Source organism: Salvia hispanica, chromosome 6 (assembly GCF_029641045.1).
Source record: "Salvia hispanica isolate PSC_SH4W2 chromosome 6, Shi_PSC_v1, whole genome shotgun sequence".
Lineage (NCBI taxonomy): Eukaryota > Viridiplantae > Streptophyta > Magnoliopsida > Lamiales > Lamiaceae > Salvia > Salvia hispanica.
The window spans coordinates 33,041,425-33,059,247 of NC_142697.1; the positions used below are offsets into that span (position 1 = coordinate 33,041,425).

Genomic DNA, 17,823 nt, shown 5'->3' on the forward strand with positions numbered 1-17,823 from the left:
TGTAATGGGGTCGAGGGTGTAAGATTTTCGGGACGTGCGATATCAGGCGGCGCGTAAATTGAAAAGAGAATAAGCACTTAATGCATCACTGATTTAATTACTGTAAAAGAAATGTCTCTAAGAAAGAACAAAGAACAAAAAGAAAAACACATAGGATGCATGCATTCTAAGTCGATATTTTCTTGAGTCTGATTAAGTATATGTTATCGTTTTCAAAGGGCTATATCTACGAGCAAGTTAAGGTCGGAGTAAGAAAAGTCAAGTTAAGAAATTTAACGCACAAGGTGAACTTTTCTATCCTACATACTAATGTGGATAAAATATCAAATATTTTGAGATGGTATTCAGTTATGCAAATGATGTTGTCTTGTCATAAATGATTTGTTTTATGTGTATGAAGCCTATCTGTTTGGTTGGAACTTAAGAATCGAATTCGGGTCCGAGTGAGGATGGTGTTCCTACTGGGATTAGTGTACACATGTGACCGTTGGAAGGTGGCCACCTTCCACGGCACAAAGATGATATAGTGGAGGCCGTTGGGAGGTGGCCACCTCCCCGGCTGGAGAAAGATGTAGGTGACCGTGGAAGAACACCATCTCCACAGAACTTGGTGTTCAGATATGGCAGAAGTACAGAAAGAACTTAAACTGATCAGTCGAACTTTAGCTCACAAAGAATTTAGTAAGCTCGGGCCTTTTAAGAGAAAACCTCGAGTATTACTGTGATGGCATGACAATATTTTCATTTTATGTATGTATATTTCAGCAATGTGTTCACTGAGTATTTTTATACTCAGCCCCGCATATATTTCTAAATGTGCAGGTTGAGCAGTGACGGTGGAGAATGCTGAGCAGAGTTATGATTATCCTTTTATTTTAAGTAGAGGCTCTCAGCGGTGCATGTCTCCATACATGTGACCGTGTTTATTCCGCTGCATACCAAGGTTCCAAATAGCATCGTACATTTTGAAAAGTAAGATTTCCATTCCGCTACATACCAAGGTTCCAAACTATGATCTGAACCGTTAGAAAATGTCAACAGATGACAAAATTATATCAACAGAAAATGTCAATACAATGTCAATGGTTGATGTTGTATTGAAAATGTGTTGAAACCGTGTTGACATTTTCTGTTGATGTATTTTAATCATCTGTTGACATTTTCTAACGGTCCAGATCATAGTTTGGAGTTTGAACAACATATAAGCTTGCATTTTATCACTACCCGGTGGAGTATGTTGTAAATTGCCTGATTAATTATTTCATTGTGTTTAAATCTTCAAAATTAGGTTATAAATTAATTAGATGAAAATAAATCTTCTAACTTAATGGATTCTAAAGTGATTAAATCTCCCGATTTAACATGTCATAGACTAACGTCTAATATAATTTTTATTACCCGTTATTTTTTTAGTATTAGATTCTCCATCTATTTTATGAATGAAGTTATTAACTGCCTGATTAATTATATTTTATTGTGTTCACGTCTCCAAAATAGGTACTTAAGTCTATGAAATCAAATCTTCTGACTTAATTGAACCCAAAGTGATTAAATCTTTCAATTTAATTTAGTCTCGAGTCCATATCATCGAGTACGTTTTGATATAAGTTCTATTATCCGGTATTGTTAGGTTGTTTAAACACTAAATTCTCCCTCTTTTTATAACCATTCCTTAGTTGCAGTTTACTGATTTCTGTTTAGACAAGTGATCGGTTTGTGCCCATTCAATTTGGAAAGATTACTTTATTAATTTGTTTTTATAAAGTAACTTCTGAAAAAATAACTACACTGAATATTACTACCTCCGTCCTCCAAAATTTGTTACACTTTGACCCGACACAGGTTTTAAGAAATGTAATGGAAAGTGGGTTGAAAAAGTTGGTGGGATGTGGGTCATACTTTTAAAGTATTAGTTTTATAATAAAATGTGAGTAAGAATGAGTTAGGGGAATATGGGGTCCACTACCAAAAATGGTAAAAATGAAGTGTATCAAATTTTCAGGGACGGACCGAAATGGTAATATGTATCAAATTTTCAGGAACAGAGGTAGTATAAACTTTTTGCCTCTAACATAATTTTAACTTGAGTCTGCAAAATCCAACAAACAAGATGTATCGACAAAATAATTTCACACCAAAATGAATAAGCGTTTGAACTTCACAATATATGTGTGTATGAATATCATGTGTCCCCTTTAAATAAGAACCAACCATCCATTATCTTAGTTTGATTTCATCTCTTAACTTGTACTACCAACCATCCATTTGCAAAATTGCAAATATTAAATATTTTTCACTGCAAATATAATTGCAATAATGAACTACATTTAATATTAGATTTCTTTTTTCTTATTTTAACGTAAAAAAAAGTGTTTGAAGACTTGAGTCGACGATGACCTACAGCATCATTTGCCCCGTTGATCACGTAATGAATCTGAAGATTGTTTACTTTTTTTCATTCAACCTCAAATATTTAACTTATAATGAGCTGAAATAGACTTAGAATGAAAGATGGAACAGACTTTGGACCAAGATTATAGTGACACGGACCCGAGGAGCAGCCAAGAATGACCATGTCGAAGTCCAAGAAACCATAGAAGCACACGCACACCGGCCCACGCACGTCCAAAATGTGTAACTACAAGGCCCGCGCGCGCACGGTGGACAGATTATGTGGCCAAATAATGGATCACAGCACCGAATCTTGCCATGAATAGCAAGTTAATTTCACAATCGAGTCTTTCAATTAGATTTAATTCATGTTAATTTCTCGAGTTATTCTTTCTCTGAAGTCGTATTCAGAGAGTCGAACCGGATGAAACTCTACATATGCTAGTATAATTTTTTAGTCTTTAATTCATTGAAAAACAAAGTTAACACTAATTCTCACTGTCTTGTCTTAAGCGATGGATTTTTTTAGCAAGAGATTTAAGAAAATGATACTCCCTCAATCTTACAATATTTATTCCACCGCTCGGGAGGATAGTCACCATTGACAAATACTCAAATATTGTTTTTACATATTTATCAAAATATATCGGAGAAGGATAGTGAAATGCAATTAATAGATTATATTATGATTCGATTATGTTAAATATTGATCTAAACATATTATCTAGAATCAGAATCTAACACATTTACGTATATAATGTGTAAAGTTTTTGTAAAATGTCTAAGATCAATTCGGACTTTAATTTGATTAATTATAATAATATTTAATCATAATATGGTCAAAACAAATCTAATTAATTTCTTATGCAACCGTTAATATGAATAAAAAATATTTTTAGGATTAGAAATGAACACACTAGTGTGTGTCTTGACCAATAAGTAAAGTGGTTAATGTTCAAACTAAAACTTACGAGTTCGAATCGAGTAGGACAACCTTTAAAAATTTGTTTCTTTACCAATATAAAATGAAGTTAACACTTTACCCATGTGGATGACCAAAAATGTTTTTTTTTTCCCAAATATTGACTATTCTTTCGGACAAATGAAATTAATTTTGGTAAAAAAATACCAAATATGGACAAAAACATCAAACATCATGTCTTAACGAAATTATATACTCGTAGTAATTTGTTTGTTAGGTTTGTGACTGTTATTCACAGTGAATAGCAGTTCAATTTATAGAGTCAAATTGTGGATATAAATCTATATATACAAGTCACATAATGCAAAATTAAGACCAAATCTACGTCCTTAAATTTTAAAATGAATGGATGAGATCAAACCTCACGAATTTCAATAAATAGTTGACAAAATATCAACAAAGAAGTAAGATCGTCATTTAGTTAACATATTATAATTTTCGTGATCTTTTTTTATATCAAAATTGTGTGTTACAAATATCAATATAGTGACATGAGAATCTCAACATAAGTACCAGAAAATATCAACACATTTTTATTGAGATTGTACATGCATTATATTGAGTTTGTACGTGCATTATATTGAGATTGTTTGATGTATTTATTGATAAATCTGCTTATTAACATATACGAAACCTGAAACAAAAATTATCAAATTTCATCATTCGATATATTTATTGAGATCTCGTTAGAATTCTTATAAAATTATCTCTAATTTGATATATTTTTTGCAAAAAAAAAAATTAAATTGAGAGAGTTACGTAAATTTAAAGTTTTGAGATGATTTTGAGGAGAGAGAAAGTAGTTAGTTATAATTACTATGCATAAGAATTGACATTAATACCCATTAAATTTAATTAATAATTATTTAAATTTAAAATATAATATATTTGACATTATTTTAATCACTAGATCTTTTAATCTAATGGTTAAGAATTGATCTCAATTTTAGATTGATAATTAGTTAGCAATTGATCACGTCCCTACAAGTCTATCCATTTATCTTTATATTTTTTAAATTAATTCTACTAAATGTACCAGAAATAATGTATCAGCTAGTTTTATCAAATTTAATAGATATTTGCTCTGACAATATTATTTGATAGATTTTTTTTTTCATATTTCAAAACAATAATAGAAGTTTGACTTTGTCGATCACCCCGTTGATCACGTAAATATAGTCTATACAGAATATGACCATCTGAAAATTGTTTTCATTTGTTTATGAAGCTAGGCCAAAGTTTATTAGATAGTACTTCCTCCGTCCATGAAATATTGCCCAAATTTGGTTCGGCACGGGCTTAAAAAAATGTGAAGAAAAGTGAGTTGAAAAAGTTAGTGGAATGATGGTCTCATATTTATATATTAGTTTTGGAATAGAATGTGAATATAAAGTGGAAAGTGGAGTTCATTTATCCAAAATAGAAAAAAATCAAAATGGACAACTTTTCACGGACATACCGAAATGATAAAACTAGAAAATATTTCACGGAAGGAGGGAGTATAAATTTTTGTACGTGCAGAGTCATGTTGAAGAAAATACGAGTGGCTGATAATAAACTGTAATATTTTACATGGTTTTAAGGATTTGGATTTTGCTTGGTTGACATATTTTAGGACCTCATATACTCACCTTTATCAAAATAGATGTTAATTGGTACATTGACGAATTTGATAAGCTTTGTACCTAAAAAGAGCTGAAATAGACGTTTTGGACCAAAAGTATATAGTGATAAGGACCTGTGTGGGAATCCCCAAATAGACTCAAATAAATTTTTAGAAGTCAATCTATTTCTCTTCAAATTGTTAGAAATTCATAGACACCACATACTATAGTGATACTTGAATACTTCTAATTGATAATTTTAATGGAAAAGATAGAAACGTGACAAGTTTAGTTGACGTAGACGAACCAATATATATACAGAGTTTCTCTTTAACCTACTCCATAATTTGTTAATATGCTTTATAGACTGTGACACATGCACATGCATCCTTCACATATTTTTCAACATCCTACATACCTTTAAATCGTACTATCATCTAAACGATTGAAAATAAAATAAAATTACTTTCTTCTAGGTAAAATTATAAATATTAGCATTAATTTTCTTAAAAATGAAAAATATTACTAGTATTAATTTTCTTGAAAATGAAATATATTAGCGAATAGCGAGCACGAACAAAGTGACGGGCTTAGTCCACACATGAAGATAAATAAAGTCCCAACAGCATCTACAAAAGAGAGTACCAAGATAAAGTAATTAAAGTATTGTTAGTGAAGAATGAGTCATACCTCAATGGAGAGAAAAAAAAGTTTCGAAAATTGAAAAGTGAATATTCTAATGAGACGGACTAAAAAGGAAAGAGTACATATTTAGGGGACGAAGAGAGTATTATTTACTGTTAAAAATATCATTATTTAAAAATAAATGATTAAATTTTCATAAATCATGTGCAAGTAAGGAGCTACGTATTGAAGACTATGTCTTCAAAAAAGATGCGACACATTCAATATTTCACATGTACATTTGGACAAATATTTCATCGTTGAAAATTCAAATAAATTGAATCCTCATAAATTAAAAGAAATCAAAAGAAATTGCAAATAAAATAAATTATTAAAACTCATTTTCTATATATATTATTCATATTACACCATGATTCTTCCACGGTTTAGCAAATTTCGCCGAAGATCGAGGACCTATCAGATTCCATGAAACCTATAAATAAGCCACTCTATCTAAAGAAACGAAGCAGCGAAGAAGCAAACTAATGGAGAATTTTACTTTTTCCTTTGCTCTTTCGATCATTTTCTTAAGTAGCTTTGCCTTCTCCTTGAATTCTATCATCACCGATAAACATGCTCTTATTTCCTTCAAAAACTCCATCACTTCCGACCCTTATGCTATTTTGAGCACCAATTGGTCTCAAAATACATCAGTCTGTAGTTGGGTTGGTGTGTCGTGCGGCCTCAAACACGGCCGTGTCACGTCTCTCGATCTCTCTGGCTATGACCTTGTTGGAACTGTTGATCCACATCTAGGAAACCTAACGTTTCTCAGATATTTAGACATCAGTTCCAACAGTTTCATGGGGATCTTACCATTTGAGCTCTCTAGACTGCGCCGTTTGGAGATGATGAATGTGGGAGTGAATTCATTCACCGGAGAAATACCAACATGGTTGGGTAATTTACCTCACCTGGAAGAACTCTCTTTGTACAACAACACTTTCTTCGGTACAATTCCTGCGTCTTTGTTTAACATCTCCATGTTACAAGTATTAGACTTGTCCAATAATCAATTAAGTGGTTTCATTCCACATGTTATTTTTAACGTGTCTTCCCTTAGAGAAATTAGAATTAGAAATAATAGCCTATCAGGCCAGCTTCCAAATGATATGTGCAACAATATGCCCAACATCAAAAGATTGTCACTCCATAGGAACCGACTTGAAGGGCAGATTCCGCCAAGTATATGGAAATGCAAACATCTTGAGCTGTTATCATTATCCTACAACAATTTCATTGGAAGCATCCCACGTGAAATTGGAAGACTGGGCTATCTTACAGAATTGTACTTGGGGTACAATAATGGCTTTCAAGGTATAAATTTCTTCTTAATTATTCCTATATATGATTCTAGTGCAATCATTGAAAAATGTAATTTGTATGCAGAATTGAGCATGATCTACACTATACATATTATTTGTCTGAAGCTTCTTCTAATGTTCATTTAATAATATCAGGAGGAATTCCGGCTGAAATAGGAAATGTTTCAAGATTAGAGAAATTAAACATTGCAAGCGCTTCTCTAACAGGAGAAATTCCATCTTCAGTCTTCAACATTTCTTCCTTGACACAGTTGGGAATATATAACAATAGTTTATCAGGCCAGCTTCCAAATGATATGTGCAACAATATGCCCAACATCAAAAGATTGTCACTCCATAGGAACCGACTTGAAGGGCAGATTCCGCCAAGTATATGGAAATGCAAACATCTTGAGCTGTTATCATTATCCTACAACAATTTCATTGGAAGCATCCCACGTGAAATTGGAAGACTGGGCTATCTTACAGAATTGTACTTGGGGTACAATAATGGCTTTCAAGGTATAAATTTCTTCTTAATTATTCCTATATATGATTCTAGTGCAATCATTGAAAAATGTAATTTGTATGCAGAATTGAGCATGATCTACACTATACATATTATTTGTCTGAAGCTTCTTCTAATGTTCATTTAATAATATCAGGAGGAATTCCGGCTGAAATAGGAAATGTTTCAAGATTAGAGAAATTAAACATTGCAAGCGCTTCTCTAACAGGAGAAATTCCATCTTCAGTCTTCAACATTTCTTCCTTGACACAGTTGGGAATATATAACAATAGTTTATCAAGCCAGCTTCCAAATGATATGTGCAACAATATGCCCAACATCAAAAGATTGTCACTCCATAGGAACCGACTTGAAGGGCAGATTCCGCCAAGTATATGGAAATGCAAACATCTTGAGCTGTTATCATTATCCTACAACAATTTCATTGGAAGCATCCCACGTGAAATTGGAAGACTGGGCTATCTTACAGAATTGTACTTGGGGTACAATAATGGCTTTCAAGGTATAAATTTCTTCTTAATTATTCCTATATATGATTCTAGTGCAATGGGTCCTATTCTAATGCTTATAGCACCCTAATCGAAAATCAAGACTAAATCTCCACCCTTGGATTTTAAAATGAGTGGATGAGATCACAAATCTCAATAAATAGTAGACAAAATATCAACAAAAGGATAATATCGTCATTATGTTATCATATGATAATTTTCGTGGGTGTTTTTTTATATCAACATTGTGTATTACAAATATCAACAATATGACATTAGAATATCAATACAAGGACAAGAAAATATCAACACATTTTTATTGAGATTGAACATCCATAATATTGAGATTTTGCCTACAATATATTGAGATTTTTTGTTGCATTTGTTGATAAAAGCTGCTTATCAACATGTACAAAAATTGAAATATAATTTATCAAATTTCATCACTCGAACATCGTCGGAACATATGCAATTGAGATCTCGTTGGAATCCTTATTAAATTATCTTTAATTTGATATACTTTTTGCGAAAAAATAATTTAAATTGAGAGAGTTACGTAAATTTAAAGATTTGAGATGATTTTGAGGAGAGAAAAAGTAGTTAGCTATAAATATTAATACCCTTTTTAATTTAATTAATAATTATTTAAATTTAAAATATATTACACTTGACATTATATTAACCACAAGATCTTCTAATCTAATGGTTGAAAATTGATCTTCTAATAGTAGTTAGCAATTGATTACATCCCCTAGTGGAATCATTGAAAAATGTAATTTGTATGCAAAATTGAGCATGATCTACACTATACATATTATTTGTGTGAAGCTTCTTCTAATGTTAATTTAATAATATCAGGAGGAATTCCAGCTGAAATAGGAAATATTTCAAGATTAGAGAAATTAAACATTGCAAACGCTTCTCTAACAGGAGAAATTCCATCTTCAATCTTCAACATTTCTTCCTTGACACAGTTGGGAATATATAACAATAGTTTATCAGGTTGGCTACCAAGTGATATGTGCAACAATATGCCCAACATCAAATTATTGTTACTCTTTAGGAACCAACTTGAAGGACAGATTCCGCCAAATATCTGGAAATGCACACATCTCGATGAGTTAGCATTATCCTTCAACAATTTTAGTGGAAACATCCCGCGTGAAATCGGGAGATTGGGAGTACTTAGAGAGTTAGATCTAAACGCTAACAAGTTGACAGGTACGTATATCATTCCAATAATATACGTCTCTAATTAAATATGGTTAGTGCGCAGGTATAGGCTGGCCAACAAATTTTAAATTTTGAAATATGAATGTTATTTTATAGAACATGAATTTAAAAAGTTTGTTGATGTAAGTCATAGAGATTACTTTGAACTCGACGTATAGAGGATAAAACTGAACTTAAAAAATTATAAAAATTACGTTGTCTACGATATTCGCAATGAAGAGATGCAACTACCATTGGATGAAAAAGCTTCATGTTCTCACTATATGAAAAGTTCTCATTATCGTTAGTATGTTAGTCCACTGCACCACACAGGGGCGAAGCCAGAAAATTTTATGAGAGGGGGCAAAAATATAAATTTAACGCAACCATATATACAAATAAATAAATAAATATAAAACAATAAAGATAATAAAATATACTTCCTCCGTTCCAACTAAGTTGAGTCACTTTTTTTCTGCACTAATTTTGAAAAATCTTAATAAATCGCAACAAGCATTTCCACGTAATTCATTTTTCTTTTGTATAACTTTTCTTCTCATTTTTCTCTACAAGTTCAAAAGCAAGCAAGAGAGACTAACGTTTTGCTTTTCAATACTCGAATGACATTTGATTTTCTCTCTCAAAAAATAACATATTTTATTAAATACTAATTAAAATACCTGTTTGACTTTTCGTTTTTTTCAAATGGGGCAAGAATGATTTTTCTATTAAAATATTACAGGGGCAAAGTTAATAATAATACACATATTATAATAATATACTATATGTATCTATGTATAAATGAAAAGTAGGGGTGGGGCAATTGCCCCTTGTGTATATAAGGTAGATCCGCCCCTGGCACCACATGTAAAATCACTGAATTCGTTAATAAATTAACACTAAAAAAACTAAAACTCTCCGCCTCCGAGTTACGTAATTTTTTTGTGAATGCAGTCAATTACAAAGAAGATGCAGTAATTTTACAACATTGAATCAATAATCACAAGAGGGATTAACAGACTCTATAATTTGTAGGTCATATTCCACTAAATATATGGAAATGCAAACATCTTGAGATCTTGAATTTAGGCGACAACAACTTGAGTGGAACCATCTCTCGTACAATTGTAAATTCAAGCATGCTTAGAGTGTTGTACTTGGGGGACAATCATTTCACAGGTATCTATACTTAGATCCTTCCTTCCTTTTGTTTATGACTTCCTCAAATTATTTGGATGGAGTTCGATGCTTCATTTCTCACATGGATTTCGGAAAATTTTAAATATAAGATATGAATTACATGTGGGACTAACAGACTAGCAATAGGAAGTGACTAATTTGAACCCTCTATAATTTGTAGGTCATATTCCAGCAGATATATGGAACTGCAAACATCTTGAGATCTTGTACTTATACAACAACAATCTCAGTGGAACCATCTCTCGTGCAATTGGAAATGCAAGCATGCTTAGACAGTTGGACTTGTCGTACAATCATTTCACAGGTATCTATAATTGATCCTTTCTTCCTTTTATTTATGACTTCCTCAAATTATTTGAATGGAGTTCAATCTGAAGTTTGATGCTTAATTTCTCACATGAATTTAACGGATTTAACAACTTTTCCTTTTTGGCTTTTATGCATTTAGAACATTATCTATGATAACAGAGATTCTTTAGTAAATACATCCGGTTAGGAAAATAAAAAAAAATAACTATTTTTCACAAATTGATAAAAAAATCTTCAATTTATGTAGGTGAATATTGTAATGATATGCCTTGGAATGTGTAATATTGTAATAATATACAATGTGGATATATATGGCGGAGAATTACCACAATAAATTGGTACTCTGCCGATACTTGAGAGTTTCAGTGTATTCAGTAATTCCTTATATGGATCCATGATCCATCCCATCATCCATATTCAATATATCAACAATGAAGAAATTATCAATTTCGTATAATGAGTTTTCTGGTACTCTTCCGTTATTTATGGGGAATTCACTTCCCAATCTTGAAAGCCTTCTTCTTGTGGTAATTGTGATGCGTATTTTCGTAAGAGTGCGTAAGCAGAAAAAATTAGGACTCTCTATTGATATTCCACCATTAGCTACTAAATGTAGGAGAATTTCATACATAGAACTTGAACGAGGAACAAGTTCATTTAGTGAAACCAACCTACTTGGAAGAGGTAGATTTGGTTCTGTATTCGAAGCAACACTTAAAAGTGTTCAACTTGGAACTGCAAGAAGCATTAAGGAGCTTTGATTTTGAAGCTACTATATTGAGTAGCATTCGACAAGAAACTTAGTTCGAGTTATTGGATGTTGTTCTAATATTGAGTAGCATTCGACAATCAATTGGTGGGTTCTATCCCTAATGATCTTTGTCGACTGTATAATTTGGGAGAGTTGAGCTGTTAAGGGCTTTTCCCTCAACTACGATCGCCGAAAACACTTATCGATCAATGAACTCTCCGGCGCCCAATCGTAGGGTCGGCGGAGGCAAGATTTGGCTGTGCGCGGGAGGCTTTCCCGTCGGGCAGCGAGATATCTAGGGTTTGTAGGTTTATGAACGAGAAGTTGGGCAAAATAATATTTTCATTCATATCAAGCGCATGAACAAAATAGCCCTATTTATAATCTAAGGACCCTAGGGTTGGTTCGACCTCCATTCCTCTTCGGCTTCGTGGTGGTGATGGAAACTTGTTTCGTCCTCCCACGATCTTCCATTCTTGACTTCCTCTTCAGACGACGATGCAGCCTATGGAGTCGGCGTCTCCGGCTGAGGAGCCACCGGAGGTTGATGGACCTTATCATGAGCCTTGATGGGAACATGCTTGTGGGTCCAATACATGAATGTTTGGTTGATGTTAAATCCTTGAGAGAGATCTACTTGGTTTCCAACCTATTTAATTCTTCCGTTCCTCCTAGTTTTAGGGGATGTGCGGTTGCAAGATTGTATCTCAAGATTAAATATGCAGTGTGTTTGGCTCATGAGATAACTCAATCATAGCTAACCCCATATAACTAAATGATCTCACAACTCAATCATAGATTATATATGGGTATTATTTTATCTACGAAACTGAACACCACCTTATTTTATAAAACATGAATTTTTACTGTCTTCAACTTATCAAATTTATAGATGTTCTATCTTGATTTATATTTTAACAGACTCACACTCACAGGTGAAATTCCAACCTCTATCACCAATGCTTCTCAGCTTACTGATATATACTTGAGCAGTAACTCATTCACCGGTTCTGTTCCCGACTTTGGTAATCTAAGACAGCTGCAAGTCCTTGGCCTTAGCGAAAATAATCTGACTGGAGTAGACTCGCCGAATCAAGAATTGGGATTTCTCTCTTCTTTAACAAACTGCCGCAATTTGACGTTCTTGGATATTAGTAACAATCCGATGATGAATGGTATCCTTCCGGCTTCCATTGGAAACTTTTCTACTTCTCTTTCCAGCTTTTTAGCATCTAACTGCAGCATCAGAGGTACAATTCCTCCTCAAATTTCCAATTTGAGGAATTTGGAGGTTTTTGATTTATCCAAGAATCAACTAGCAGGATTCATCCCAACTACATTTCCAGTGGGTTGTAATCTTAAGTCACTCAACTTGAATGGTAATAAGTTGGCAGGATTTTTACCCCAATCTCTTTCCAATTGTCCTGGTCTGCAGGTTCTCGATATTGGAAACAATAGAATACAAGACACCTTTCCAGTTTGGACTGGAAATCTCACTGATCTTCGCGTCCTCATATTGAGATCCAACAACTTTAGTGGTGCCATTTCATCTCACACTTCCAAGATTAGGCTTCCTTTCCCCATGCTCCAAGTTTTCGATGTATCCCGTAATGCATTCATTGGCAGTCTGCCCCATGGATATATTAGGAATTTCAAAGCGATGATGGATGTACAGGATAATCATCGAGGAGATCAAGGATGGTTTTCATTTAGTTATGGATACTCATTGACATTAACAGTGAAAGGTTTGGAACTGGAATATAGGAGAATTTTGATAACCTTGACCACAGTTGACATGTCATCCAACAGATTCTCAGGAAGTATCCCAAACTCCATAGGAAATTTGAATTCCTTGATATATCTGAATCTGTCTCACAATTGCCTCACAGGAGGTATACCTGCATCTCTTGGAAACATTACGGAACTTGAGTCGTTGGACCTGTCTTCAAACCGATTGGAGGGGAAAATTCCAAGAGAGCTAACAAAGCTCACATTTCTTTCTGTGATAAACCTTTCCATGAATAATCTTTCAGGGCTGATACCCCAATCGAGTGGCCAGTTTCCCACATTTGACAATACATCATATGTTGGGAATTCTGGACTATGTGGATTTCCATTAACAAGAAAATGTGAAGAGCCTTCGCCTCGAGCGATGCTGCAAGAAGATGATCATGATTATGGTATTCTAGAGGGACTCCGTTGGCAAGCTGTTGTTTCCGGATATGGATGTGGATTTGTAATTGGTGGTATTGTGGGTTGTGTGATTCTTGGATATGGAAGGCCTAAATGGTTGGTGGAATGGATCTACAGATTTTACAGGATAAAGATGAGAAGCCGTAGAGGAAATGTGGCACCACAAAGAAGAAGAATATAAGAAGGTTGAGATTTGTCTATTTGATGTACACTAATAATGTGTTTTGTTGTTTTCTCACATTTATTTGCATGTTATTTTCACTTCCAAGTTATGTTGTAAATTCAAATAACCCATACAATTTTATGTGTGTTTAATATTCATAAATTTGGGCTCAGAAAATGTTAAAATTTCCAAATTCAGTGATTGAAAACTTCTGCTTTGATCTGAATAAGATATACTTTGTTCTAAACTGCTTTGTCTCTTCTTCTTGGCTGCTTCAACAATAGCTCTGAACTACTGGAATGTAGCTGCTACATATGGTGAGATATCTTTAATGCGACTAAAAAGAAAAGTATGACATCTTTTATGCGAGGGAGAGATTATATTTTACTTGGTTGAGACATTTATAAGTGTCATAGTATGTCACTATTAAAACATTTTATTGCATCAACTAGCTCTTTTTTCCGGTCCAATAATTCATTAATGTTTGTCAGTCATTCTGATCAAATTTTTTTTTTATCTTGTGAAATTAATACACACAAAATGAATGGAAATAATTTAGTAGTTATAGTTGGATAAAAATTTAAAATATCTTTCATACTTATTATGACCACTTTTTAACTAAATGAAAACAAGTACTCTCATCCATATTTATTATGACCACTTTCTAAACAGATGAAAAAGTATGAAATGATTCATACTTTTTATGAACGAAGGGAGTATACTTTTTAGAAAAAAAATAATTTAAAATTTTGAGATGATTTTAAAGAGAGAAAAAATAATTAATTTTAGGGATTTGATCAATCTAACGAATTTCTAAAACTATTCTAGTTGCGTATACATAATTGTATTAATTTATTATTTTAATTTTCACTTGAGTGTCTTCTTTGTTATATTGATAATGATTTAAGACTTTAGAATTTAGATGGGAAAGCGAAATGAAACAAAACAGAGAGACGGGCTAACAATTTTGAAATACTTTTGTAAGGCACAATATTTATCTTTTGGGTGGCTTAAACACATAAAAATCAAATTAAAGTCCCTAGTTCAGTTTCATGCTAATCAAGATTGCAGATAGTTTAAAATTTTTCACTCTAAAATTAATAAACATGTCATAGAATTATGGAATTATGAGTAGTTGAACACATGATGCATAACCACTTCTCAAAATGGACAAAGGGTAAAAGAACTGTTCACTACAAAAAAATCGCTATTTAGTGGCGGAAATATCCGCCACTAAATCTTATATTTCCGCCACTAATCGAGTTAGTGCCGGAACAGACCCGTGGCAATAAAATCGCCGCTAAAATATCAGTGGTGGAAATTTTCCGCCAGAGAAATTCCGCCACTAAAAATTTAAAATAGTGACGGATTTGGAGCGCCATTGTTAGTGGCGGATTTGTATCCGCCACTTCATATTCCGCCACTATTCCGCCACTAACATATAATGCTATTTAGTGGCAGATGAATCCGCCACTATATTTTGTAGTAGAAATTTTGATTTTATTTATTTTTATTCACCTACCCTGGAGATAATTTTTCCAACAAATAAATAAATAAATTTTTCATGGCAAAAGTAACAATAGATACTCGAATACTCGTTAATTACTCAAAATTACTCATAACACCAAAGTTTAATAGAATTGAGTATAAGTGCAAATTCTAAAACTTAGTTAATAACAAAATAACGTTATGTTCATGTAGAATAATCTTCAGTTCGGGCAGTCTCGTGTTTTCCTGTCAGCCTTCGCTCGTTTCTCTTTTCCGCATGCACTGATGGTTCACTTGGAAATTCCTCTCTCATGCTCAGGGTGCTGAAGTCTGAAAGAACACACACAAACTCATGCATAAGTAATTAACTAAAAATTTAACTATAGCAGTAGCCCAACAAGGCAACAATACCTGTAATAGGTGTGACATTCTACTCCCTTCCAGTCCCTAAACCATCAAACGATCAAGAATAGATTAGCTAGCTACCGTCAAATTGACAATAGATCAATTGGTTTTGGATCTATAGTGAGCACAACTCCAGTTGGTTCTGCAATTCTCTGTCAAGAAATACAACCCAATATTGTTTATTGATCTCAAGAAATTTACTATAAACAATGGCGTACCTCAAGCAGGTATCTTGCGCACCAGATGTGGTCTCCGGCTTTAATCCCAACACTTGGACCAACTTGAAACCCCCACTGCAAGAATCAAGCAACATTAGTATTCTATTAAGGGCAATGTGTTTGTGTGTATTTTATGAAACAAGATTAACTGAGGAAAGATACCTAACCTGGGATAACCTCCCCATTAGTACCACTTATGTTCATCCCAGCATAAAACAAACTTTGTAATGAGCATCGGATATGTTGCGTCCAAATGACTTATCTGCTTCAGCCGCGCAGTAGTAAGGCAAACATCAAATATGTGATATGAACATAGTAGATGTTTCTTCAAGAAGATGTCACAAAGATGCATCAACAGAGAGCATTCAGAGAAAAAAGTGAGCAAGGAGAGAAAAGAAAGGAGGCACAAAGCCTAATTCTTAGAAAAAAGTCATGAAGCAAATATCATGCATGCTAACATCATTATAATGAGCAAAAGGCAAGTCCATTTTCACATAAAAAGCTTCTCACTCATTCATAAAGACTTGCAGTTAACAGAGAGTTTAATATGGAAGAAAATAATCATTCATTCATGGTGGCAACACTAACACTAATAAGTTTCTAAAGTCCTAAGTTTCTATTATGTACGGAATAAAAAATAAACATAGCATCCAAGACAAAATAAAATAAAGGTTTCATGATTGAAGAAGAAAGCACTCACTTGTTTTCTGCTTTTGACTTCTCACTCTCTTCACAAGACAAGAATTTCCAGCAAAATGAAATCTGTGAGAGTGAGTACCTCTGCCCATAGATCCTTCACGTTTACTCTCCTCAATTTCTTCAGGCTCTGGCAATAAAAACAGAAATGCTTCACAAATTAATTGTTCCTCTTATCCCCCAAAATAACGTTGAAATTTCAGCAGAAAAGAAAATCGATAGTTTTGAACCAACTGAAAATCAGTTCAATTCCTGCAATAATTTAACCTGAATTACAATTAAGAGGTCGAATTTAAGGGAATTACTTTCAACTATGGCAAGGGCTTTGAAATCATCAACCGCAGGCTTCTCTTCCGCCACTTCAGAGAGAACAGGCAGAATTTACCAATTGTCATGTCGACAAGCAAGGAATGAGAACGAACAAATGTTAAATGAGAAAATAGAGAATCGAAGAAAGGTGGGGATAAACAAGGATACCATGGTGGCAGTGGCGACCGCGGTTGTTGCAAAATGGAGCGGGCGACGTGCTGGAGTGGCGACGGCTACGGCGGGGAGGATTCGCGCACTCAGAATGAAAAGCGTAAATCTGTGCCCTAATTTAATTCAGATTCGGAAAACAAAATGTTACTTCAAAATTGAGTTGCACAACAACGATATTGAAGCTTGAATGAACAATAAATTTACCCCCCTATACCAACCGTAAGGACACCGAGGCACCAGCGTGGATCGAGCACAGTGGGCGACGACAACGGAGCTGGAGCTGGAGCGGCGATCGGCGGCGACGGAGCAGGAGCGGCGAACGGCGGCGACGGAGCTGGAGCGGCGAACGGCGGCGACGGGCTGGAGTGGCAACGGCAACGACGGGAAGATTTCGCAGAGTGAATTGAATAAATGCGTGAATTCTAAGTGTGCCCTAGTATAATTCAGATTTGTTACAGTGGCGGAAATAATTGGAGGAAATCCGCCACTCTTTTTTATTATTTATTATATTTATATTTTTTATTGAAGTGGCGAGAACTAATCCGCCACTGCTATGGGCAAACTAAAATCCGCCACAGATCCGTCAGTATTCGGCCACTGACTGTTGTAGCGGATTATCCGCCACTATTCAGCCAGTATTACTGACGGAAATAGTTCGCCAGTAAAATCCGCCAGTAATATAGACTTTTTTTGTAGTGTTTATCATAACGTTATGATAACAAAAAC

At 34.0% G+C, this 17,823-nt stretch overlaps 2 protein-coding genes across 9 annotated transcripts; one reads left to right on the forward strand and one right to left on the reverse strand.

Annotated features, from left to right (window-relative positions):
- Nucleotides 1–6,146: 6,146 nt before the first annotated feature.
- Nucleotides 6,147–13,908, forward strand: LOC125206629 (uncharacterized). Its single transcript, XM_089059898.1, has 6 exons — nt 6,147–6,978; nt 7,122–7,487; nt 7,631–7,996; nt 8,844–9,203; nt 10,555–10,698; nt 12,390–13,908. Exons 1-6 carry the CDS (start codon nt 6,147–6,149, stop codon nt 13,826–13,828), a joined length of 3,507 nt encoding a protein of 1,168 aa, XP_088916024.1. The 3' UTR covers nt 13,829–13,908.
- Nucleotides 13,909–15,392: 1,484 nt separating this feature from the next.
- On the reverse strand, nt 15,393–17,546 carry LOC125207656 (glutamine synthetase leaf isozyme, chloroplastic-like). Of its 8 annotated transcripts, none has more exons than XR_016132602.1 (8): nt 17,316–17,546; nt 17,095–17,210; nt 16,923–16,976; nt 16,622–16,747; nt 16,089–16,183; nt 15,922–15,996; nt 15,710–15,745; nt 15,393–15,628 (listed from the first exon to the last, which is right to left on the reverse strand). XR_016132602.1 is itself a non-coding variant. In XM_089060665.1 (8 exons), the coding sequence occupies exons 5-8, from the start codon at nt 16,104–16,106 to the stop codon at nt 15,504–15,506; spliced, it is 252 nt and encodes an 83-aa protein (XP_088916791.1). In that variant the 5' UTR covers nt 16,107–16,246; nt 16,622–16,747; nt 16,923–16,976; nt 17,095–17,210; nt 17,316–17,545; the 3' UTR covers nt 15,393–15,503. The 8 variants fall into 8 exon arrangements, 4 of the variants coding, with proteins under 4 accessions (XP_088916791.1, XP_088916788.1, XP_088916790.1 ...); XR_016132600.1 differs by having other exon boundaries at nt 15,710–15,855; nt 16,084–16,183; nt 17,316–17,540; XR_016132601.1 differs by having other exon boundaries at nt 15,393–15,621; nt 15,710–15,855; nt 17,316–17,537.
- Between the last annotated feature and the right edge of the window lie 277 nt (nt 17,547–17,823).

Coding starts and splice junctions, on each gene's coding strand:
- LOC125206629 (XM_089059898.1), top strand. CDS start 6,147: ATGGAGAATTTTACTTTTTCCTTTGCTCTTTCGATCATTTTCTTAAGT. Junction 7,488..7,630: donor GTACAATAATGGCTTTCAAG/GTATAAATTTCT, acceptor TAATAATATCAG/GAGGAATTCCGGCTGAAATA. Junction 10,699..12,389: donor GTCGTACAATCATTTCACAG/GTATCTATAATT, acceptor TCACACTCACAG/GTGAAATTCCAACCTCTATC.
- LOC125207656 (XM_089060665.1), bottom strand. CDS start 16,106: ATGGGGAGGTTATCCCAGGTTAG. Junction 15,997..16,083: donor GGGAGGTTATCCCAGGTTAG/GTATCTTTCCTC, acceptor TGATTCTTGCAG/TGGGGGTTTCAAGTTGGTCC. Junction 15,746..15,921: donor GCGCAAGATACCTGCTTGAG/GTACGCCATTGT, acceptor TTGATGGTTTAG/GGACTGGAAGGGAGTAGAAT.